Genomic DNA, 23,251 nt, shown 5'->3' on the forward strand with positions numbered 1-23,251 from the left:
GTGCACGTCTGGCGCAGCACATTTTTTGTATTTATTTTGATTTATTGTGGGATGTGAACACGATTGGTGTTTGCTGCCGGCTATATTTGCTTTATGCACAGTGATATTCAAGCACTTTTTCAGTACATTATTCACGCAGTGTTTTTACCTATTTTGAGTGTTATATCACACATTTGGTTTGCGCTGATAGTTTTTTGTTATATTTGAATGCGGAATTCCTGCCCGCTGGAAATGTCTCTGGCCCTAAACATGAGTACCGCTCAGAACAGCGCCAAGCCATGTACATTCTGTATATTGCACTGCATATTTCAGCTTAGATGTTATCAGGTTGTTGGTGGAGAACAGAGGCCATGCTGTAATGACCTTACAGGTATAGCCATAAGCAGATGTAACATTTAAGCAATAAAGTCTGTATTATTCTCTATATTGGTCTGGTCCCCATAGATGACAACACACACACATGTGAATCCTATAAATCATATTTATGTAAGCAATCAGCAGACTGCCTTGTAAGTGTACGGCGCATGCGCTGACCCTCGCCACTGCAAGGCAGGCGTCTCAACTAATCTGGTAAGCGCTCCTTGAAGCCCACCAATAGGAAAGCGATAAAGTTGCTGTACTTCCTGACTGTCAGCGAATCAGATGGTGCCGTAGAGAGTGTTTGGGATTCATCTGCCGCCACATTTTGAATGCTGTATTCGGGTGGTGTGTAGTCCATAGGCATAGAGGAACCATGGTGGAAGGACCGGGGTGTACTCTGAACGGAGAGAAGATCCGGGCCCGGGTCACCAGAGGGCAGAGTGTGCGAGAGCTTCGGGGGAGCGCTGTAAGCGGCACGGTACGGAGAATCCTTATCTGTCCTGTACACAATGAGAGCTACGATAGAGAGGACGCACACATTGTTCCTGGAAATGCTTGTCCCAGCACGTCTCCCAGTGTGTTATGTCATTCTTTTCAATGTATATATATGTCCGGTTCATGTTTTACTCCCTTCACTCCTGTATTCAGGTTATAAAAACTGTAACCAATGTGTCTGTATGATGAATGAGATGGCAATAGGAGAGCAAGTCAGTACTGACAGCAGGTACATAATGTTGCAGAAGGGCACACTGGTATGGTGGCGGGTGCAGAAGGGCACACTGGTATGGTGGCGGGTGCAGAAGGGCACACTGGTATGGTGGCGGGTGCAGAAGGGCACACTGGTATGGTGGCGGGTGCAGAAGGGCACACTGGTATGGTGGCAGGTACAGAAGGGCACCCTGGTATGGTTGCGGGTACAGAAGGGCACCCTGGTATGGTGGCGGGTGCAGAAGGGCACCCTGGTATGGTGGCGGGTGCAGAAGGGCACACTGGTATGGTGGCGGGTGCAGAAGCGCACACTGGTAATGTGGCGGGTACAGATGGGCACACTGGTAATGTGGCGGGTACAGATGGACACACTGGTATAGTGGCGGGTACAGATGGGCACACTGGTATGGTGGCGGGTACAAAAGGGCACACTGGTATGGTGGAGGGTGCAGAAGAGCACATCTGTGCAGGGAATGCAGGTTCAGAAAGGCGCACTGGTATGGTGGTGGGTGCAGATGGGCACCCTGGTATGGTGGCGGGTACAGAAGGGCACCCTGGTATGGTGGCGGGTACAGAAGGGCACACTGGTATGGTGGCGGGTGCAGAAGCGCACACTGGTATGGTGGCGGGTGCAGAAGCGCACACTGGTATGGTGGTGGGTGCAGAAGCGCACTGGTATGGTGGCGGGTACAGATGGGCACACTGATATGGTGGCGGGTACAGATGGACACACTGGTATGGTGGCGGGTACAAAAGGGCACACTGGTATGGTGGAGGGTGCAGAAGAGCACATCTGTGCAGGGGATGCAGGTTCAGAAAGGCGCACTGGTATGGTGGTGGGTGCAGATGGGCACACTGGTATGGTGGCGGGTACAGAAGGGCACACTGGTATGGTGGTGGGTACAGATGGGCACACTGGTATGGTGGTGGGTGCAGAAGGGCACACTGGTATGGTGGTGGGTGCAGAAGGGCACACTGGTATGGTGGCGGGTGCAGAAGGGCACACTGGTATGGTGGCGGGTGCAGAAGGGCACACTGGTATGGTGGCGGGTACAGATGGGCACACTGGAATGGTGGCGGGTGCAGATGGGCACACTGGAATGGTGGCGGGTACAGATGGGCACACTGGTATGGTGGCGGGTACAGAAGGGTATGGTGGAGGGTGCAGAAGAGCACATCTGTGCAGGGGATGCAGGTTCAGAAAGGCGCACTGGTATGGTGGTTGGTGCAGATGGGCACACTGGTATGGTGGTGGGTGCACACTGGTATGGTGGTGGGTGCAGATGGGCGCACTGGTATGGTTGGGGGTGCAGAAGGGCTCACTGGTGTATGGTTGGGGGTGCAGAAGGGCACACTGGTGTATGGTTGGCGGTGTAGAATGGCTCATTAGTATGCCTGGAGGAGCAGAAGGGCACATCAGTACGGTTGGGGATACAGGAGGACCCCCCTAGTGTGACGTCAGGTGCAGGAGGACCCCCCTAGTGTGGCGTCGGGTGCAGGAGGACAGCCTGGCGCAATGGTGACGGATACAGAAGGACACCTTGGTGTAGTGGTGAATGCAGAAGGGCACATCAATGCAGTGGTGATGGTTGTAGAAGGGCACCTTGGTGTAGTGGTGGATGCAGAAGGACACCCTGGCACAATGGTGTTGGGTGCAGAATTAACCTTAAAGCGGTAGTATACTCTTTTTTTTTTTTTTCTTTTACCTACAGGTAAGCCTATAATATGGCTTACCTGTAGGTACAATTATTATCTCCTAATCCTGCATGGTTTTGGAGATATTTGCCCTGCATGCAGCCGCTGACGCTAGCGGCGAATGCACTCTGAAGGTCAGGCGTTCAGAGTTCCTTGCCGGGCACTTGCCGGAAAGTGACTCCCACACGCATGCGTGGGAATGACGTCATCGCGGCTCCGGCCACTCACAGCGCCAGAGCCGCCGAACCCGGAAGAGATGCCGAGGGAGCATGTCCGCTCCCACAGCGGTGTCCGGGGGTCCGTGTCTGGGCTTCGTTTTAAGGTAAGTATTTCACAATTAGCTAGTATGCCTTTGTCTTGCAGGGTTTTTTTTTTTTTTTTTTTTTTTTAGGCAGTATACAACCGAGAAGAGCACTGAAAATGCTGGTCATCATGGTTTCATATTGGTCACTAAAGAAGCCCTCAAATCGATAGATACATAGTAATGTGTGAAAGACTGCAGGGACTGTGGGCATGCATAACTCTAGGAATTGAAGTATTGAAGTTGTTGTTTACCTATTGAAATTCCCCCAGGTTTGGGGCTCCTGTTGCGCTATGCAAAATATGTAAACTTAAACCAGAACTTTACCCATAACAATCTAAAAAATAATGTTCTTTAGCAGGAAACATACATTCCATATGAACAAATATGCTACCAAAATTTGTGCGTGCTGTACATTGCCTCCAGAATTGCTCCTGTTTCTTTTTGCTAGAGGATCTCATTTTGCTGAAGCCCAGGACCCTGAACAGCAGTAAATCTTCAGGCTGTCAGTATATCAGCCTCTAATGGCTCTGATTTTTAGGCACAGTGCCTAAAAATAGAGAACAACTGAGCATGTGCAGAGCAGGTTGAGACAGTGTATTACAGGATTTTAAACAGTACAGGCACTTATTCTTAATGTTTCACATAAGTGATTTAGCAGAATTAAATTTTCTGACTAATGCATGTAGATTATATGCTGGTCTTTTGACTAAGAAAGCAAAGCACTCTTGCATGCTTGTTGGCAGCCTCTGTACAATTGACCTATCCAGGTTGGCTCATCATTTATAGGAAAAAGGGACAGTTGTGTTTTCTACTGAGGGGGTGTACACGGCCTGGTTCAGAAGCAAGCCTGTAGGCATACCACCATACAAACCGGCTTCCTATGGTGGTGCAGTGGAGGAGCCTAGATCGCCAACAGGGGTACCCAGAAGAGAAGGTCCGGAGCTAGTATTGCACAGAGCAGCTAAGTATTAACAAGTTTATTATTATTTATACAAGTAAAAATCTGTAAAAAAAAAAAAAAAAAAATTATATATATATATATATATATATATATATATATATATATATATATATATATATATAATATATATTTTTTTTTTTTTTACCAGAGGCCCTCATGAATAAAATGGTGGGTTTTGCAATTTTTTATGTCACAGCATTTGAGCATCTGTTTTGGGAAGAATACACTTTAATGAATTTGAATGCATCCAAACACAAATAATACCCAATTTTTTTGGTAAATCATAAAATAGTAAATAGTGCCTTTACATGTCAAGTTTTAAAATTGCGCACGCTCGTGGCATGGCTAAAAACAACAGTGCCATAGGCTACACTTTAAAAAGCCTTTACAGGTTACCAGTTTAGGCTGGGTTCACACTGATGTGGACGTGGGTCACGGCAGGAGTCCAGTGCGTCCCTGTTCACCGATTCAGGTGCAAATCCGGTCTGGATTTTTGCCTGAATTCGCAGCTGAAAGGGAGCCAAAGACGAACAGGACCCTTTCCAAATGCGGACCGTGGCCGCCCTGGAGATGTGTGAACTGGCTCCATTGAGAGCCGGTCACACTCTCCAGTCATGCGAATTGGATGTGGGGAAACCCGCATTGCAATTTGCATCAGTGTGAACTAGAGCTGCACAATTAATCGTTAAAAAATCGCGATCTCGATTCACCCCCCTGACGATCTTAAAACTGCATGTCCTCGATTCTTACTGAGCCGTTTTCTGCTCACTCACAGCTGTGAAAAAAAAAAAAAAGTCTTCGGCAAATGTTTATCAACATTGTTAAAGCTGCTAGATAAGTATAAACAAAATGCTTTACAATGTATCTTTTCGTTCTTTAGATCAAAGGAATGAACTTCCGGCTGTAAGGGAGAGCAGTTTAACCTCTTAAAGTATTTTTTGCTAGAAAATTACTTAGAACCCCCAAACATTATATATATATTTTTTTAGCAGAGACTCTAGAGAATAAAATGGCGATCATTGCAATCTTTTATGTCACACGTTATTTGTGCAGAAGTCTTTCAAACGCAGTTTTTTTTGGGAAAAAATACAAGTTAGCCCAATTGTTTTTTTTATATAATGTAAAAGATGATGTTGCGCCGAGAATCGTGATCTTTATTCTAAGCAAAAAAATCGTGATTCTCATTTTAGCCAGAATCGTGCAGCTCTAGTGTGAACCCAGCTTTAGGGCTCTTTCACACGGGCGTTCCGATCAGATCCGCCTGTCAGTTTTTTAGGCGGATCTGATCGGATGCCCATTCAGCCCTATGGAGCAGCGGATGTCAGCGGTGACATGTCCGCTGACACCCGCTGCCATCCGCATCCGATCCTGTCCGTGAAATCTGGACGGATGGAAACCCTATTTTCCATCCGTCCTGGGGATCGGATCGGATGAGAGCGGACAGGCGGTCCGCTCTCATCCGATCCCCCATAGAGAGCAGCGGGGGCTGAGACACCTCCCTCTCCACACTGCAAGTGGAGACGGAGCTGTTATCCGCCGGCTCAGCGGGGATCGGCGGATCGATCCCCGCTGAGCAGCACGCATCCGCCTACGGAGGCGGACCGTGTGAAAGAGCCCTTAGAGTTACATAGGAAGTCTGGTGCTAGAATGATTGCTCTTGCTCTGACATTCGTGGCAATACCTCACGTGTCGTGTGATCGCTGTTTACGTATGCGTGCGGGACCAACATGGTGCGCTTGCCTTTGTGTGTGAGCACAGCGGGGGCAGGGGCACTTATTTTTTTATATTTTTTAAACTTGTTTCTTATTTATTTTTTTAACACTATTACTCTATTGCTCACTTTGATCACTTTTATTGATCATGGAGGACCTTACGGTCTTCATTATCTCTGTGGTAAACTGGCAGAGTCGCTGGCTTTCGACGGGACGGGAGCTTCCTAAAGCTGGATACACACTATCCAAACTTTGTGGTTAGATTTCCTTCAGATTTACCTTTTCTATGTAGTGCAAGGGCCTGCCAGATTGCATACAAATTGAAAGTGTTTAGGTTTGACCTCATATTATATGGTTTTGGTAAGTCTCTAAAGGAAAAAGTCTTCAGAAAATCTTATAGTGTGTATGGCCCATAAGAGAGACTGGTGGGAGGTGGGTGACCCCCCCCCCCCCTCCCTCCCACAGTCTGGAAAAGCAGCTAATTAGCCGATAGGATGGCTTTTACATAAATGCTGGCTTTAAAAAATTGTACAGGGATGATGCCTATAGCTGCAGACATCATTGCAGTATCACTTAAAGCCAAATAATGCATGTTTGGTGTGTGTGTGTGGTGTTTTTATTTTTCAAAGCCTTTAATATCCCTTTTTAAAGGTAAAAAAAAAAACCTCTTTAGCCTTTACAACCGCAGTAATCTCTTGATTGAAAAAAGCAAAATGATCCAACATGTGACAATTTAATTTGGCTAAGGTGATAAATGTATTGTTGCAATCAGTATTCTAGGTGAGCATGCAAGAAAGTTTGAATTGCATTTGATGAAAAAACACGATCACACATTAATCACTGAAGAGATTAGAAGACAACAAATTGTGTTTTATTTTCACGTTTGTCGGAAGTTTGCCTGCAAGAAAAAGAAATTCATCTAAAAAAAAATTATTAATAATCTTCTAATTTCAAACTCCAGCCATTTTTATTTCTCATTTTGGATAGGAAAGGTATGTTTAGTCCACATTGGGGAAATTTACTATGACTTTTTGTCCTGGTGACTATTGTGCAGGAAAATAGGAAATGTTCAAGTTGTCATTGGAGCGATTGTAGTTAACAAACCTGCCAATGAGGGGACACTGGGGGCAACTATCAAAGGTGGGGAGATTTCCTGATACAGGTTTGTCTCTGAGACAGGAAGTGGCATAATATCTGCCATGTGTCAATGCAGACAGCAATTCCAACCTGACAGTCTATCTCTTACCTAGTTTTTCTGGGAAGTTTTGGCTGCAGTTCCCCTTTGCTTGCAATAGACATGAGTGCTTTACAATTGACGATTTCACACCTAAACGCTTCGCGGAGGTTTTCTTTGAATCTTTACAAAGACTTCCACTGCCTCAGTGCTATGCAGTCATTTTATCTTTAAGCAGTATTTAAAGTGATGTGAACTTCAACTTTAATTACTAGTTTGTTCTCAGTGCAGAGGCGAAGTAATTGACCATGCTGTAGACCAGAGCATATTCCAATAATATTTTCGTAATTACCTTGCTAGGAATAAAAGACAGAAGATGAGTGCTATAGTGCATTAGTAAGACTTGAAGCTTTCTTTTATATAAAATCTTTTTTTTTTTTTTTTAAACTGAGGTCTGAGGCTCTTCACCGTCTGTGCTCTAAAGCCTGAGCTGTATATCAATGCTCTTGTATCCCTCCTGGACATTTTAAGGCACATTTTACTCCGTTAAGACGACAAGAGGTGATTTGTGAGGGATTTCATTACATTAAATTATTAAAATAAATATTCTAGCAGCGCTTTCTTGGTTATAATGGCAAAAGCTGAAAAGGGTAATTGTACATTGAAATGGCTCTCAGAAGAGATGGTGGAGGGCTTATCAATAAGGCCAAGTAGCTTATGTTTTTGAAAAATGATGGGATCAACTAGAAGGTATGATAACTGAAAAACACTATCTTTTACAATCCATCTTTCCTGTAATGCTTATTAGGGTTTCTTTAATATATCAATATCAGGGCCATGGGGAGAGCTTAGAGACCTTGTTATCTTATGCAGAATATATGCTTATTTCTTTCACTCTTCTTAGCCAATCTGTTACTTCTGTTTGGAATGTTAACAAGGTGACCTGTTTGGGTAGATAAAGTGATAGTTATTCTTTTCTGTGTAGATCTTTTTTTTTTTTTTTTTTTTTTACATGTTTTGGCATAATATTCTGAACAGAAAAGTCCTATTAGCCTCTGGCTAGCTTTTCTTTGTTCTGCATGGTATTGTAATCCCACATGTATATAGGAAGGCTCTGATGCCCAATTTTTAAAGTGTGGAAAAATCCTTCAAAGTGGAACTTCACCCAAAAGATCCTTGCTGGGATCTCTGGTCCTGGCAAATTGTTTTTAGATAGAAATTTTTCTCCTGTTTTTTTTACTGTGAGATCTACAATCAACTGCCGGACTGGGCAATGGGCTGAATAATCTAGATCCAGTGATCACCCCAGTCTGGCCTGCGAGCCCTCAGCTCCACGCTAGGTTGGCCTCGACATAGCCCCACTGGGCTGGCCTGCGAGTTAAACGCCTTGTGAGGTCACATACGACTGGGTCTCGGCCTGTGTCGCAGCATTCCTCCTGGCTGACAGCCACCCCCCATTTAGATGGCAAGAGGTTCTGTATGGATCGGTACCTGTATGGTGAGTAGCTTTTCAAGCCCCCCTCCCCCTCCCCCTGGAGGGTTTTGGGGTAGATGCGGGCCCCTCCCTGGGACGGTCGGACCCCCGGGTTCCCTCCTTCCTGTCAAGCACCCCCCTTTCATCTGTCCATCTACCCTCCCTCCACTTCTGCTGGAGCTGAGTGGGTGGTCTGGTTCACTTCCTGGGGTGGGGGCTGAGGGGGGTGCTCCGCCAGCGACCGGACAATCGGCTGTGCAGGGCGGGTTGTACCTGAGGGGGTTCCTGCCAGGGCTCCCATCCTGCCTGGGTCTGTCCTTGAGGCCTAGGTATCCCTCCTATGTCCCTGGGAGCCTTGTGGGGCCGCCAGTTTTCTGTAGCTTGTTTCTTTGCACGGCGGCAATGTTTTTGTAGTCCGGCAGCCATTGTGTGGTGGTTTGCCATTGAAAATAGTGGTGGCCTTGACAGTGGAACCCTGTGGGCGGCGATTTTCGGCGGTGGAAACACCTCGTCCTCCCTTGGTGCTGACTCCAGGATCTTTTTACTTCCTGATCGCTGCACTTGGCGTGCAGACTATCCTGGTGGCTGCAGTTGCCTGTTTCTGCTGGGTGGTGGGGTTCTCTGCCTCTCTGCTGTGAGGATTGCTTTTGCCTGGTGCTGCCAGGGCATTGGGGGTTGTCCCTTTGCAGTGTTTTACCATCCATAGATGCACTGACAGCGGCCCTGGAGTCCTTTGTGTCCCAGGTGGAGGTGGTAGCAAAAAGCGCCCCCTGCCTCATCTGTCTCATCAGATCCTGAATCTGATTCGACCGCTGTGGACTTGGATCACCCTGCTGGGTCTGTGACCATGTGCCCGGATAATGAGGCTGATTCCTCCACATCTGCAACCATGCAAGAAAACGCGCTGGTGGAAGCACTGATTATTTCTCTTACGTCCTCCGACAGTCGCCGCCTCTCCATATTCGTCACAATGGGGTAATTGACCTTTGCTCCGTAGTAGTAGCTAGGCAACAGAATATGTCAATATTAAAGCTTTTAGCATATCCCACCCCCAGGGGGTGGTCCCCTCAGTCAATACCCTCCTGCTTCCTGCATCCATACCTCAGTTTCATTGTCTAGCTATCGGGAGTAGCAGGCTGTTTCTGTGCTGGGGCTTTTTGTCTCAGCCTTTATCTTCTTTTTGATTTTATTTGAGTGTTTTTCTTTACTTAGCTGTTTATTTTTTCAGCATTAGTTAGTTCTTCTGATGAAGAGGATCATGCGGGCTGGGTCTCGGGCTGGCCCCCCTGGTCGCAGGTTGTGGGCCAGTGGCTTCCCAGCCTGCCATCGAGCGTTCAGTCAGGTTTTTTCCTGGCATGTGTGATCGACCCATCCCTGTTCGCTGCAGGGATGCTGCGGTGAGGTGGCTACCTCACTGGACGCCATGCGGTTTCGCACCGCAGTTCTGCTGCGTCCTGGCTGCGACTCTCCCTGTCCTCTGTGCAGAGGCTTGATCGCTTGTGCGGGCTCCCCACGCCATTCAGAAGGTAAGTGCATCTGTGTGGGGACCTGTCTGTTTAGTGGGTGTCAGTCTGGGACTGTGTAACCCTGCTTTTCTGTACACACTGTTGGGCTCCCTGTCTGTTTTGCTGCATTCTGTGGGCTGCAAGGAGGGGGGCTGTCCTGCATTGTTTCTGTGTTACAGACTGTGTGCTTTTTCTGTGTGACAGGCTGTATGCTGTGGGGCATGATGTGATCATGTTTTTGTGCATACATGCGGCGGCCGCTACTGCGGTCTACCATTGTTTTATTATACTGCAGGCGTGTGATGGCCATTACTGTATAAAGGGAGCAGCGTTTTTGGCGCCAAGCGCCGCCATTTTGGCGGCGATCGCTCCGGCCTCATAACAGCGCTGCATGATCTGACAATCCTCCCCCGGTGGCCATTTTTTTGTAGCCTTCCATAGGCTTTATAGGAACGGTCGTTATTGCATCATTTCCTTTTCCCTGAGAACAGCGATCGCTGCAGCAGCCTAAGTGATCTCTCCAGGTTTACCCTCTTTATTCCTGTATTCATTGCCTAAAGTTTGTACTTCTCCCTGTGGGGGTCGGTGTGTGCTGTGTGTGTGCGGTGGGCTGCGCTCGCCGCGATTTTAAAGTGGCAGGTACCCTTTTTTTCCTGCAAACTTTTGGGGGCATGGATTCTCAGGAAAGCAAATTTCCTCCCACTTTAATGGGAGGCCAAGGGGCTGCTGCTGCTCCCCCCGAGGGGGGCGATTTGGCTACCATTGTGGCTAACCTGGCTGCTCAGGTGCAGATGCTTGTGGCTGCTCAATCCACAAAACGGCCCAGAGTCTCAATTTCCTCTGATTCAGAGGGCGATGGTGATGGGGCTGCTATGGCTGGGGTCCCCTTGTCGGGGTCCCGTTCGTCCCTGGACCTTGCAGGGTCGGAGGGGGAGGCAGAGGTTGAAGGGGTTGATGATTCCCCCCCTGGCTCGTCTGAAGAGCTTGCAATCATGGATGAATTGGTTGCTTCTATCAAACAAACGCTGCATTTGCAGGATGAACCATGTCCTCCTGCCGTCCTGGGCTCTTATGGGACGCAGCGGAGACGCAAATCATCGCAGGTTTTTCCTTGCACTGAGGATTTTCAGCGCGCTGTTAGTGAACAATGGCGCAATATAAAGAAGCCTTTTGCTGTGCCAAGTAGGTTCAAGCTGCGTTATCCCTTCACACCCGCCACTGATGAACGTTGGTGTGTGCCGCCTCCGGTGGATTACGCGGTGGCGGTTTTGAATAAGTCTACTGCGATTCCGGCGGAGGATACCCCGGTGTTCCGGGATCCCACGGACAGGAGGCTGGAGTCTCTTGCCCGCCATACTTACTCGGTTACCGGTTCCATGCTAAAAGCTATTTTTGCTTCCCTTATGGCAGCTCAGGCTGTCGCTGATTGGACGCAGGTGCTCAGGCGCGTCCTGGTGGCTGATTCTGCCCCACCAACAACGTTGGCTATGGTAGATCAAATTCATCAGGGTGTCATGTATTTGTGTGATGCGAACCTAGATATGGTCCCTTTGGCTGCACGTGTGCACAGCGTGGCGGTGTTGACACGCCGCTTGATTTGGCTGAAATGTTGGTCTGTGGACCAATCTTCTCGCAAAACTCTGGCTAATCTACCTTATACGGGATCTCGCCTTTTTGGCGAATCCTTGGATACGCTGATAAAGGGGATCACTGGGGGTAAGAGCACGCTCTTGCCCCAGTCTCACAAGGCTAGGGTTGCTCAAGGTAAGAAGCATCCTTCGTTTAGGCCCTCTCAGGGGTCCTTTCGTGCCTTTCGGTCGCACTATAAGGGCAAACCCTTCAAAGGTCAAGGCTCCCAAAAGAAGCCGTGGACAGGTAAGCAGAAGTCCGGCCAGTCCAGGTCCGCTGCCCATAACAATGCGGCCTGAAGGGGCGCCCTCACCCAGTTCTGGGGTGGGGGGACGTTTGCTCGGTTTTCTTCAACCCTGGCTGGCCCGCGTTCGGGACAGGTGGGTTCAGGAGATCGTTCGGTCCGGTTACAAGATCGAGTTTCTCTCTCGGCCGGCGAGCAGATTTTTTCCCTCAAATCTTCAGCTGTCTCCGGAGCATTTGCGGGATCTGCACCTGGTGGGCTCAGGGAGTGGTGGTTCCGGTGCCTCATCGGGACAGATTTCGGGGGTTTTACTCCAATCTGTTCACTGTGCCCAGAAAGGAGGGCAAAGTACGTCCGATTCTGGACTTAAAAGCTCTGAACCACTTTGTGCGGGTTCGCAAGTTCCGCATGGAATCCCTGCGCTCGGTGGTGGCTGCTTTAGTTCCGGGAGAATTCATGGCCTCCATCGATTTGAAGGATGCGTACCTTCACATTCCCATTTTCGAGGGTCACCAGAGGTACCTTCGATTCGCCATTGCGGAGGATCATTTCCAATTCGTGGCGCTGCCTTTTGGTCTCGCTTCGGCTCCGCGGGTGTTCACCAAGGTGCTTGCACCGGTTCTGGCCTTATTGAGGGCCCAGGGCATCTCGGTCCTGGGGTATCTGGACGACATTCTGGTTTGGTCTGCGACCAGTCAGGGTCTGGTGAAAGACCTGTCCGTCACGATGCAAACTCTACAGGAGTTTGGTTGGACGATAAACTTTCCAAAATCGACGCTGTGTCCGTCGGTTCGTCTTCCCTACCTGGGAATGATTCTGGACTCTGTTCAGGCGAAGGTCTTCCTGCCGGAAGACAAGCTCAGGACACTTCAGGAAGAAGTCAGGTCCCTCAGGGATGTTCCGTGCTCGTCCCTCCGGAAGAGCATGCGGTGTCTGGGATTGATGGTCTCGGCCTTCGAGGCGATTCCCTTTGCACAGTTTCACACGAGGGGTCTCCAAGCGGAGATCCTGTCCAGGTGGGACGGGCGACCTCAATCTCTGGATCTTCAGATCTCGTTTAGTCCTCGCACCAGAAGGGATCTTCTGTGGTGGCTACAATCCCCGGCGGTGTCGGGGGGCAAGTCTTTTCGCCCTCTTTCGTGGACGGTGATCACCACGGATGCCAGCCTGTCGGGCTGGGGTGGTGTTCTGGGCGTTCTGTCCGCCCAGGGTACTTGGTCGGAGGGGGAATCCTCCCTTCCGATCAACATTCTGGAATTGCGGGCGATAAATCTCTGCCTTCGGCGTTGGACGGACAGGCTTCAGGGCCGTCCGGTTCGGGTGCAGACGGACAATGCCACAGCGGTGGCCTACATCAACCACCAAGGGGGCACCAGGAGTGCCCGAGCGGCTCGGGAGGTGGCTGACATCCTATCTTGGGCCGAGATGCACGTCCCGGCGATATCGGCAGTTCACATTCCGGGGGTGGAGAACTGGCAGGCGGATTATCTGAGTCGCCAGACCCTGGACCAGGGAGAATGGTCCCTTCACCCGGATGTCTTCCAGATGTTGTGCGTGAAGTGGGGTCTTCCGGATGTGGACCTGTTCGCGTCTCCTCTGAACAACAAGGTGGGAAGGTTCGTGGCAAGGACGCGCGATCCTCAGGCAGACGCGTCGGACGCGTTGGTGGCTCCGTTGCATCAATATCGCCTGATGTATGCATTCCCACCGATTCAGCTGCTATCCAGGTTCCTTCGCAGGTTGTCCTCGGAACCGTTCACGGTGATTCTGGTGGCGCCAGACTGGCCTCGCCGGTCTTGGTACGCAGACCTCGTGAATCTGGCGGTCAACGCTCCATGGCGTCTGCCTCTTCGAGAAGATCTTCTGTCTCAAGGACCGGTATTCCATCCTGCTTTACAGTCGCTGGCTTTGACGGCCTGGCTGTCGAAACCGAGGTCCTGAGGGATAGGGGTCTCTCCCCTGAGGTCATTCACACTTTGATCAACGCTAGAAAGACCTCCTCAGGGAAGGTTTACTACCGTACTTGGAAGGCCTATTTTGCCTGGTGTGAGTCCAGGGAGTTTTCCCCTCGCTCATACTCGGTGTCTAGAGTGTTGTCTTTCCTTCAAACGGGTGTGGACCAGCGTTTGACGTTGGCCACGATTAAGGGTCAGATTTCTGCGCTGGCCGTTCTTTTTCAACGTCCTGTGGCGTCTAACTCTTTGGTTAGCACCTTTGTTCAAGGGGTGCGACACCTGGTCCCTCCTAGGAGGGAGCCTTTGCCTCCATGGGACTTGAACCTAGTTCTGTCAGTGTTGCAACATGCTCCTTTTGAAAAGATCAGGGAGATCTCGTTGCCCATGTTGTCCAAGAAGGTCACTTTTTTGGTGGCGATCACTTCGGCTCGCAGAGTGTCGGAGCTGGCGGCCTTGTCCTGCAGGTCTCCGTATTTGGTGATTCACTTGGATAAGGTGGTCTTGCGACCTAACCCTTTTTTTCTTCTGAAGCGGATCTCGGAATTTCACCTCAATGAGGACATTGTCTTGCCTTCGCTTTGCGCGAAGCCTAAACATCCGAAGGAGGTGGATTTACACTCCTTGGATGTTGTTCGGGCGATCAGGGCTTACCGGTCATCGACAAAATCCTTTCGCAAGACGGATTCTCTATTTGTCCTTCCAGAGGGGCCTCGGAAGGGCATGGCGGCGTCGGCTTCTACCATCGCCCAATGGATCAGACAGACTATTGAGCAGGCATATGCTTTGAAGGGAAAGGTTCCCCCTATGCCTGTGAAGGCGCACTCTACCAGATCGCTGAGTGCGTCTTGGGCCTGTCCTCATCGGGCCTCGGTGGCCCAGGTGTGTAAGGCGGTGACTTGGTCGTCTGTTCACACCTTCTCAAAGTTCTACAAAGTGGATGTTCAGGCATCGGCAGATGCTTCCTTTGGCCGCAAGGTTCTTAGTGCGGCAGTACCTTAGGGTCCCTTGTTTTTGGGCCCTTGGCTGTTTGGGATGTTTTTATCCCTGGGTTATTTGTTTTTCCTGGGTTGTTGCTCCTGTTGAGCAAAGTTTTTTTTTTTTTTTTTTTTTTTTTTTTTTTTTTTTCATGCTGCCCAGCTGGTTTCCTTTGGGTAAGGTTCCTTTCTCTGATGTGGGTCCGGCGTTGCCTTAGGCGCGGCTGCGTTTCCCACCCCTCATGTATGCACTGCTTTGGGACGTCCCCATTGTGACGAATATGGAGAGGCAGCGACTGTCGGAGGACGTAAGAGAAAACTGAATTTTTGTAAAATCTTACCTGTAAAATTCCTTTCTCTGAGTCCTCCGACAATCGCCGCCCCCGCCCCTCATTTGGGGTTTTGTTTATGTACTCTACTGCTATTCTACTGAAACTGAGGTATGGATGCAGGAAGCAGGAGGGTATTGACTGAGGGGACCACCCCCTGGGGGTGGGATATGCTAAAAGCTTTAATATTGACATATTCTGTTGCCTAGCTACTCCTACGGAGCAAAGGTCAATTACCCCATTGTGACGAATATGGAGAGGCGGCGACTGTCGGAGGACTCGGAGAAAGGAATTTTACAAAAATTCCGTTATCTGTGCCTGAGACCTTAAGAATGGAGGAAGCAGGTTCTCTTTTGGCACTCAAAAGCCATCCGGAGCAGTAAAGGTGTTCCCTTTCCCCGCTTATTTTGACAGAATTGTCGCTAAAGAGTAGGGACAAACAAAACGTCCCTTTGGGGTCTCTAAGCGATTTGCTAGGCGATACCACTATGAGGAGTCCCTTCTTAAGAAGTGGACTGTTCCACTGGTGGTGGACCCTCTGGTTTCCAAATTGAACAAGGCAACTATGATTCTATGAACTATGAAGAGTTCCCGGCCTTTAAGGATCCGGCTGACAGGAAAGCGGAGGCTGTGGCCCACAATATGTACACTCTGGCTGGTTCGGCACAGAGACTGGTATTCACCATTGCCCTGGTTTCGCTAAGCTTTTACGCCGTGACCTGGGGGGGGGGTTGTTCTCCCCTTTTGCTGAGCTGGCGGACCAGCTGGTCCAGGGGCTGCAGTTGGATGCGGCTCCCCTAGTGCCTCGGCTCTCTGTTTCGGCAGTGGTCCTTCAGTGTGTCTTTTGGCTTAAATGCTGGTCTGTGGATCAGACTTCAAAAAAGGCCTTGACTGATCTCCCCTTTCAAGGGGATCGCCTGTTTGGGGCTACCCTGGATGACATCATTAAGGGTCTCGCAGGGGAAAAGAGTACCTTTTCTTCCGCAGGCTACTAAGGGCAAGAAACTTTGTCAACTGACAAGGGCTCAAAGCCTTTCAGGGCCTCTTCTGGAGGAACCAAACTAACCTGGTCTGGCAAGCCGAGAGTGGGCTTCTCCAGACCCGCGTACAATGCTCCTTCAGAATGAAGGTGTGCCCTCAACCATATCGGGGGTGGGGGGATGTCTTCGCTGGTTTCTGGACCCGTGGACTTCCCTGGTACAGGACAAGTAGGTCCACGAAGTTATTCGGTCCAGCTACAAGATCGAGTTTCGCTCTTGGCCCCCGCAAGGATCTTTCCTTCCAACTTGCGCCTGTTCCCGGACCCCTTACAGGGTCTGTTTGGGGCTATAAAAGACCTTTTGCTTTAAGGGGTGATTGTTTTGGTTGTGACTTAGGGATTTTACTCAAACCTGTTTCTCTGTCGCTCATTGACAGACGCAGACTTCTTGATTAATATCAGTAGGGATATACTGCCCCCTACAGGAGTAGGACACTAGGCAGGAAAAAAAGTTCTGGCCACACCTTATGGGCAGTCCCAGGGGGTATATCCTCCTCTCTCTGCTACAGGATGTCAGTTTTTTTCTGCCTAGTCAGGAGTAAGGACCTAAGTTCCTTGCTGGAATCTCAGGTCCTGGCAAGCTTTTTTAGCTAAATCTTTTTTTAGTTAGCTTTTTTCTCCAGTTATTCCTGTGAGATCTTCAAGCAATTATGCCGGATCTGGGCGACGGGCTGGATGTTGAGATCCAGTGGTCACCCCAGCCGGCCTACGAGCGTGTGCAGGCCCTAGCCCCGCGCTGGGTCGGCCGCGACATAGTCCCGCTGGACAGGGACTGGCCCCATGAGTTAAACGTCTCGCCAGGTCGCCTACGACCAGTCTGAATCTGAGTCGCGGCGTTCGTGTTGGCCGACAACCCCCCCACCTCCGTGGAGAGGGGTTCTGTCAGGAGTTGGCGCCCGCCTGTTCCGGTATGGTGAGTAGAATGTTCCCCCCCTCTCCCCCTGACGGGTTTTGGGGTGGACGCGGGCCCCTCCCTGGGATGGTCAGACCCTCATGATCCCGGGTTCCCCTTTGTCCTGTTATGCACCCCCCACCTATCTGCCCCCTCCTTCAATCTGGGATACAGACCGCATATGGGGGCGGTGAGGTGCGCCGCCGGTGTTGCCCTAAACGATCGTGCGGGGGGTTACTACCTCTGCCTTCAGGTCCATCCACCGATCGATCCGTGGGTAGGCACTCGGGGGTCCCCTTTTTGGCACTGTGGACCGCACAGGGCCGCCATTTTTCCGCGGACCGCACGGGGCCGCTATTTTGTTATAGCCTACATGTGCTCTGCATGGAGGCGGCCATCTTGGTACACCCAGCTCGTCCTGCTTGAGAGCTGAGCAGCTGTAGTAATCACCAAGGGCGTGGCCCCTCCCTAGACCCGGGAAAATCACTCCACAAAGACTTCCTGTCAGACAGCGCTGAGAGCAGTCCTGGTTTGAACTCTGGTGCATCAAGTGGTGAGCCTTTTGGGGGTCTCTCTTCTCTCTCTCTGCGGGGGTCTCGAGCACGTGACCACTGGGGGCGCTTTAGCGCTGGGGGATTCTTTTCATTTTTGTCATTTTTTGCTGACAGGTTTCCCTGGCAATGCCATGGACCCTGCTGCACGTGAGTCCCCATCTGATCCCCTCAAGGTGGCCACAGGGCCCTCTGATTCTCCACTCACCATTGATTCGCTTTCAGCGGTCCTGGAGTCATTTGTGTCCCGGGTGGAGGTGGCCTGTCAGGGACGGGGGGCTAAAAAACGACCCCCGCCCACCCCTGTCTCGTCCGATACCTCAGACTCTGATCCTGAGCCGGTCGCTGCTGCCACGGGTTCCTCCTTTAGGGTTGATGTCCCGCGTCCCTCTGACAGTGAGGATGATCTTCCTGCCTCTGCCATAGCGCAGGACAAAGCACTGGTGGACGCACTGATTATGTCGGTCTGGGAGACCCTAAAACTGGAGGTTGCACCAGTGGAGGCAGTTCAGACGGAAGTTGCCTTTGGCACTCGCAAGCCCTCTAAGGTGGAAAAGGTGTTTCCCTTTCCCAAATGCTTTGATGATATTATTAAAGACGAGTGGGCTCATTCACAACGACCCCCTGGGATGCCTAGACGGATTGCTAGGCGCTACCCGTTTGAAGAGTCCCTCCTTAAAAAATGGACGCTGCCACCTGTGGTGGATCCACCGGTTTCCAGACTAAATAAAGCCACAGTTATCCCAGTGGAGGATTCCCCATCCTTTCGGGATCCAGTTGACCGTAGGGCGGAATCTGTGTCCCGTTCCATATTCTCCCTGGCAGGATCGGCCCTAAGGCTAGTGTTTACCATTGCTCTGGTTTCACAGACATTGACGGAATGGGCCAAGCTATTACGCCATGACCTGGAGGGGAGAAGTCTACCTACTGCCGTGCCGGATTTGCTGGAGCAAATAGTGCAGGGGCTACAATTTGTGACGCCGCACTGGACGCTGCCCCATTGCTGGGACGTGTGTCAACCTCGGCGGTGGTCCTCCGGCGCATGCTATGGTTAAAGTGCTGGTTGGTGAATCAGGCTTCCAAAAGAGCCTTGACTGATCTCCTTTTTCAGGGGGATCGCCTGTTTGGTGCTACCTTGGATGAGATTATTAAGGATCTCACTGGGGGCAAGAGCACCTTTCTACCACAGGCTAATAAAGGTAAGGAACTCGTCGTAGACAGTGACCTTCCTTTACAGCTCACAAGAAGTTTTTTCGCTCCTCCGGGGCGGGCGATAAGGCAAAGTCCTCCAAAGCCCCCCCGGGGGGTTTCAAGAGACCCTGGTCTGGTAAGCAAAAATCCGGTCCTTCCAGACCTGAGGATAAGACCGCTTCAGCCTGAAGGTGTGCCCCCACCCAGATCAAGGGTGGGGGGGTGTCTTCGCCGGTTCCCGGACCCGTGGCTCTACAGTATTCAAGACAAATGGGTTCACGAGGTCATACGGTCGGAACACAAGATCGAGTTGCGATCGTTTCTACCGGTACAGTCCTTCCCTTCCAATATGCGACTGTCCCCGAATCGCCTAATGTCTCTGTTGGGGGCAGTGCAGCACTGGATGTAAATGGCGCCCATAGAGGGTGCCTATCTTCACGTTCCCATTTACGCAGGATACCAGCGGTTTCTGCGCTTTGCGGTGGGAGCGGACCATTATCAGTTTGTGGCGTTACCCTTTGGTCTCGCCTCTGCTTTCCGTGTCTTCACCAAAATTTGGGCCCCAGTCCTGGCTTTTTTGCAGCAGCGGGGCATATCGGTCCTGGGCTACCTGGACGACCTCCTCTTTTGTGCGGAGTCTTCGCAGGCTCGGTGTCATACGCGGACTCTCCAAAAGGAGATTCTTCCCAAATGGAACTGGAATTCCGATTTCCTAGACAATCGGATCCGGCTGAGCGAGCGGACCAGGTAGTTTCTGGTTTGGGGGCCTCTGTCTCCGATGCTCAGTCAGGGGAAGCCCTTTTCTCCGAAAATATCCAGGTTATCGATAAATGTGTTGGTACTGAAAGTGATCAGGTTTTGCCTGGTTCACCGGACCAGGCATCTTCAGGGCTGCTTGGTTCGGATTCAGTTGGACAATGCCACGGCTGTGGCCTATGTCAACCATCAAGGGGACTGTTCTAGCGGCCGTTGAAGTGGCCAGCATGTTTTGGGCGGAACAATTCGTTCCGGCTCTGTCTGCAATTCACGTTCTGGGTATGGAAAATTGGCAGGCGGACTTTCTCAGCCGTCAGACCTTGGATCAAGGGGAATGGCCTCTTCAGGTCAGGCTGGTCGCAGACGCTCCTTGGCGACTTCCTCTCAGGGAAGAGCCGCTGTCCCAGGGACCGATCATCCATCCTGCTTTACGATCACTGGCTTTGACGGCTTGGCTATTGAGAGCCAGCTGCTGAAGGACAGGGGTTTGTCTGCTTCAGTTATTCCTACTCTGATTAAAGCGAGGAAAGCGACTTCCAGAAAAGTCTATCATCGCACATGGAAGTCTTATATCGCGTGGTGTGAATCCCTTGGGTTTCCTCCACGTTCTTACTCGGTGGCTCGGATATTGGTCTTTCTGCAACGGGGGGTTGAGCAGAAGCTGGCCTTGAGCACTATCAAGGGTCCGGTCTCAGCATTGGCGATCTTCTTCCAGAGGCCACTGGCTACTCATTCTTTGGTGCGGCATTTCATCCAGGGGGTGCGGCACCTTGCTCCTCCGGTGCGCGTTCCCTTGCCACCCTGGGATCTTAATTTGTTGTTGTCGGTTCTCCAGAAACCTCCCTTTGAAAATATTAGGGAGATTCCCTTGCTTACCTTATCCCAGAAGGTGGCCTTTTTGGTGGCTATCACTTCTGCACGCAGGGTGTCGGAATTGGCCGCATTGTCCTGTCGTTCCCCATATCTGGTGGTTCATAGGGATAAGGTGGTTCTTTGTCCGAATCCATCCTTCCTTCCTAAGGTGGTTTCAGAGTTTCATTTGAATGAGGATATTGTGTTGCCTTCTCTGTGTCCTAAGCCCAGTCATCCTTGGGAGTTTGCGTTGCACTCCTTGGATGTGGTTCGGGCGATCAGGGTGTACTTGGCTACTACTGACTCTTTTCGTAAGGCCGATTTTCACTTTTTTTGTGATCACGGATGGCCCTAGAAAGGGGTTGCCTGCGTCTGCCGCGACTATCTCCAGATGGATCAGACAGATGGTGGTGCAGGCTTATTCTATTAAGGGTCGGGTTCCTCCGTTCCCTGTTAAGGCACACTCTACTCGGGCTCTTAGTGCTTCCTGGGCCTTCCGCCATCAGGCGTCGGTGCTTCAGGTTTGCAAGGCGGCTAGCTGGTCGTCGGTTCATACCTTTACAAAATGTTATAAAGTTGATGTGCTGGCATCGGCGGATGCCTCTTTTGGCCGCAAGGTTCTGCAGGCCGCTGTTTGAGGGGACCGTTGGTCTACCTCGGGGGTTTTTGTTTTTTTTCAGTTGGGTCTCATCCTTTTGTTCGATGAGTCCTTGATGCTTCTGGTTGGCTCCGGTTGGTCCTTCTGGATTGGATTTTTATTTCTGTTATCCCACCCTCATTTGTGGCACTGCTTTGGGACGTCCCTACTGATATTAATCAAGAAGTCTGCGTCTGTCAATGAGCGACAGAGAAAATTGGATTTTTGACTTACCGTAAAATCCTTTTCTCTTAAGCTCATTGACAAACGCAGGACCCGCCCCTCTATTTTTGAGTTGGTTTGGGTTAAATTCTCTGACACTGCTTTGTTACATAACTGACATCCTGTAGCAGGGAGAGAGAGGATATACCCCCTGGGACTGCCCATAAGATGTGGCCAGAACTTTTTTTCCTGCCTAGTGTCCTACTCCTGTAGGGGGCAGTATATCCCTACTGATATTAATCAAGAAGTCTGCGTCTGTCAATGAGCTTAAGAGAAAAGGATTTTACGGTAAGTCAAAAATCCAATTTTATAGTTCCCAGAAAGGAAAGCCAGGTGCGTCCAATCCAGGACCACAAGGCGCTGAACTGCTTTGTGTGGATGGAGTCTGTCCGCATCCCTGCATCAGGAGGATTTTCTTGCCTCTATCGACCATCAAGGATGCTTACCTTCACATTCCAATATGTGACGGTCACCAGCGCTTCCTCAGCTTTGCCGTGGGAGGGGAGCATTATCAGTTTGTGACGTTACCCTTTGATCTTGCCTCTGCTCCTCGGGTCTTCACAAAAGTGTTAGCCCCCGTGCTAGCGTTGTTACGCTAATGGGGGATCGTTGGTACTGGGCTGCCTGGACGACCTCCTTCTGCGAGCAGAGTCTCCTACTGCTCTGGTGGAAAACCTGAAAATCACCATACTCTGAGGGAGTTTGGCTGGATTCTGAAATATCAGAAATCTGCTCTGGTTCCGTCCACAAACCTGGACTATCTGGGTCTGACTCTGGTGGGCTTGGACTTAGCCAGCGTGCTCCATCCTCTGGACAAACTCCAGAAATCGCAGGCTGCAATTCATCTCCTGCTGTCCAGCAGATGGTCATCCCTCCGGACTTGGATGCGGGTGCTGGGCCTGATGGTGTCTACCTTTTGAGGCGGTTCTGTTTGCACAGTTCTATATGAGATCCCTGCAAGGGAGTTTCTGGACAAATGGGACAAGTCTCCGCAGTCTCTGGAATTCAGATCTGGCTGAGCTGGGGAACGAAGGAGCCCCTTATATGGTGGCTTCGTTCTTCGGTGCCTTGGCTGGGCAAATCCTTCCTCCCCTTATATTGGACAGTGGTCACCACGGATGCCAGCTTGTCCAGCTGGGGAGGCGTCCTTGGCAAGATTTCTGCTCAGAGGATCTGGACACTGCAAGAGTTCAGACTACCAGTCATTGCCTTGGAACTCTGAGCGATCAGACTGTGCGCCTGGACCGATGGACGGATCGTCTTCACGGATGTCTAGTGCGCATTCAATCAGACAATGCCACGGCCGAAGCTTATGTCAATCACCAAGGGGATACAAAAAGTGTCCTTGCGGCTCGGGAGGTTGCTGGCATTCTAAGGTGGGCAGAACGGTTAGTTCCAGCCCTCCCTGCCATGTACAATCCTGGGGCGGAAAACTGGCAGGGGGATTACCTCAGTCGGCAGGCTTTGAACCAAGGAGAGTGGTCCCTTCATCCGGATGTGTTTCATCAGTTGGGCCTCTGGTGGGGCATCCCTGAGGTGGATCTGTTGGCGTCTCGGCTCAACAGAATGGTGCGGAGGTTTGTGGCTCGATCACGGGATCCTCTGGCAGACGCCACCGACGTGCTGGTGGCCCTGTGGCGTCTGATTTACCCCTTCCCTCCTCTCAAGCTTCTGCAGAGACATTTACGCAGTATTGAGGCAGAAGGGGTTCCGGTCATCTTAGTGGCTCCGGACTGGCCTCGCTAGGCTTGGCCTGATCTGGTGCTGCTGGTTCCTTTTGGAAGCTTCCTCTCAGGGAGGATCTGCTGTCCCAAGGACCAATTTCCCCCCCCTGCCTTTTACAGTCCTTGGCTTTGACGGCTTGGCTGTTGAACACCAGGTGCTGATGGATAGAGGTTTATCTGAGTCAGTGATTCCAACTCTGTCTAAAATCTAGGAAATCTATTTCTAGGAAGGTCTACCACGTACGTTGTGTGGTGTGAGTCTCTGTGGGTTCAACCTCCGCTCCTTCACGGTGGCTTGGATTTTGATCTTCCTTCAACGGGGGGGGGGGGGGGGGGGGGGTGCTGTGGTTGAACAGCAATTTG

The 23,251-nt window shown here is 50.7% G+C and overlaps 1 protein-coding gene across 1 annotated transcript in view; it reads left to right on the forward strand.

The window, feature by feature from the left end:
• Window positions 1-727: 727 nt before the first annotated feature.
• Window positions 728-23,251, forward strand: part of NEIL3 (nei like DNA glycosylase 3) — a 118,354-nt gene continuing 95,830 nt past the window's right edge. Inside the window, exon 1 of the mRNA XM_082269703.1 lies at window positions 728-838. Within this exon, the coding sequence (XP_082125829.1) occupies window positions 734-838 (105 nt within the window). The 5' untranslated portion in view covers window positions 728-733. The remainder of the gene's footprint in view (window positions 839-23,251) is intronic.

This window comes from Pelophylax lessonae (genome assembly GCF_965119305.1).
Source record: "Pelophylax lessonae genome assembly, chromosome: 1".
In the NCBI taxonomy this organism is placed as follows: Eukaryota; Metazoa; Chordata; class Amphibia; order Anura; family Ranidae; genus Pelophylax; species Pelophylax lessonae.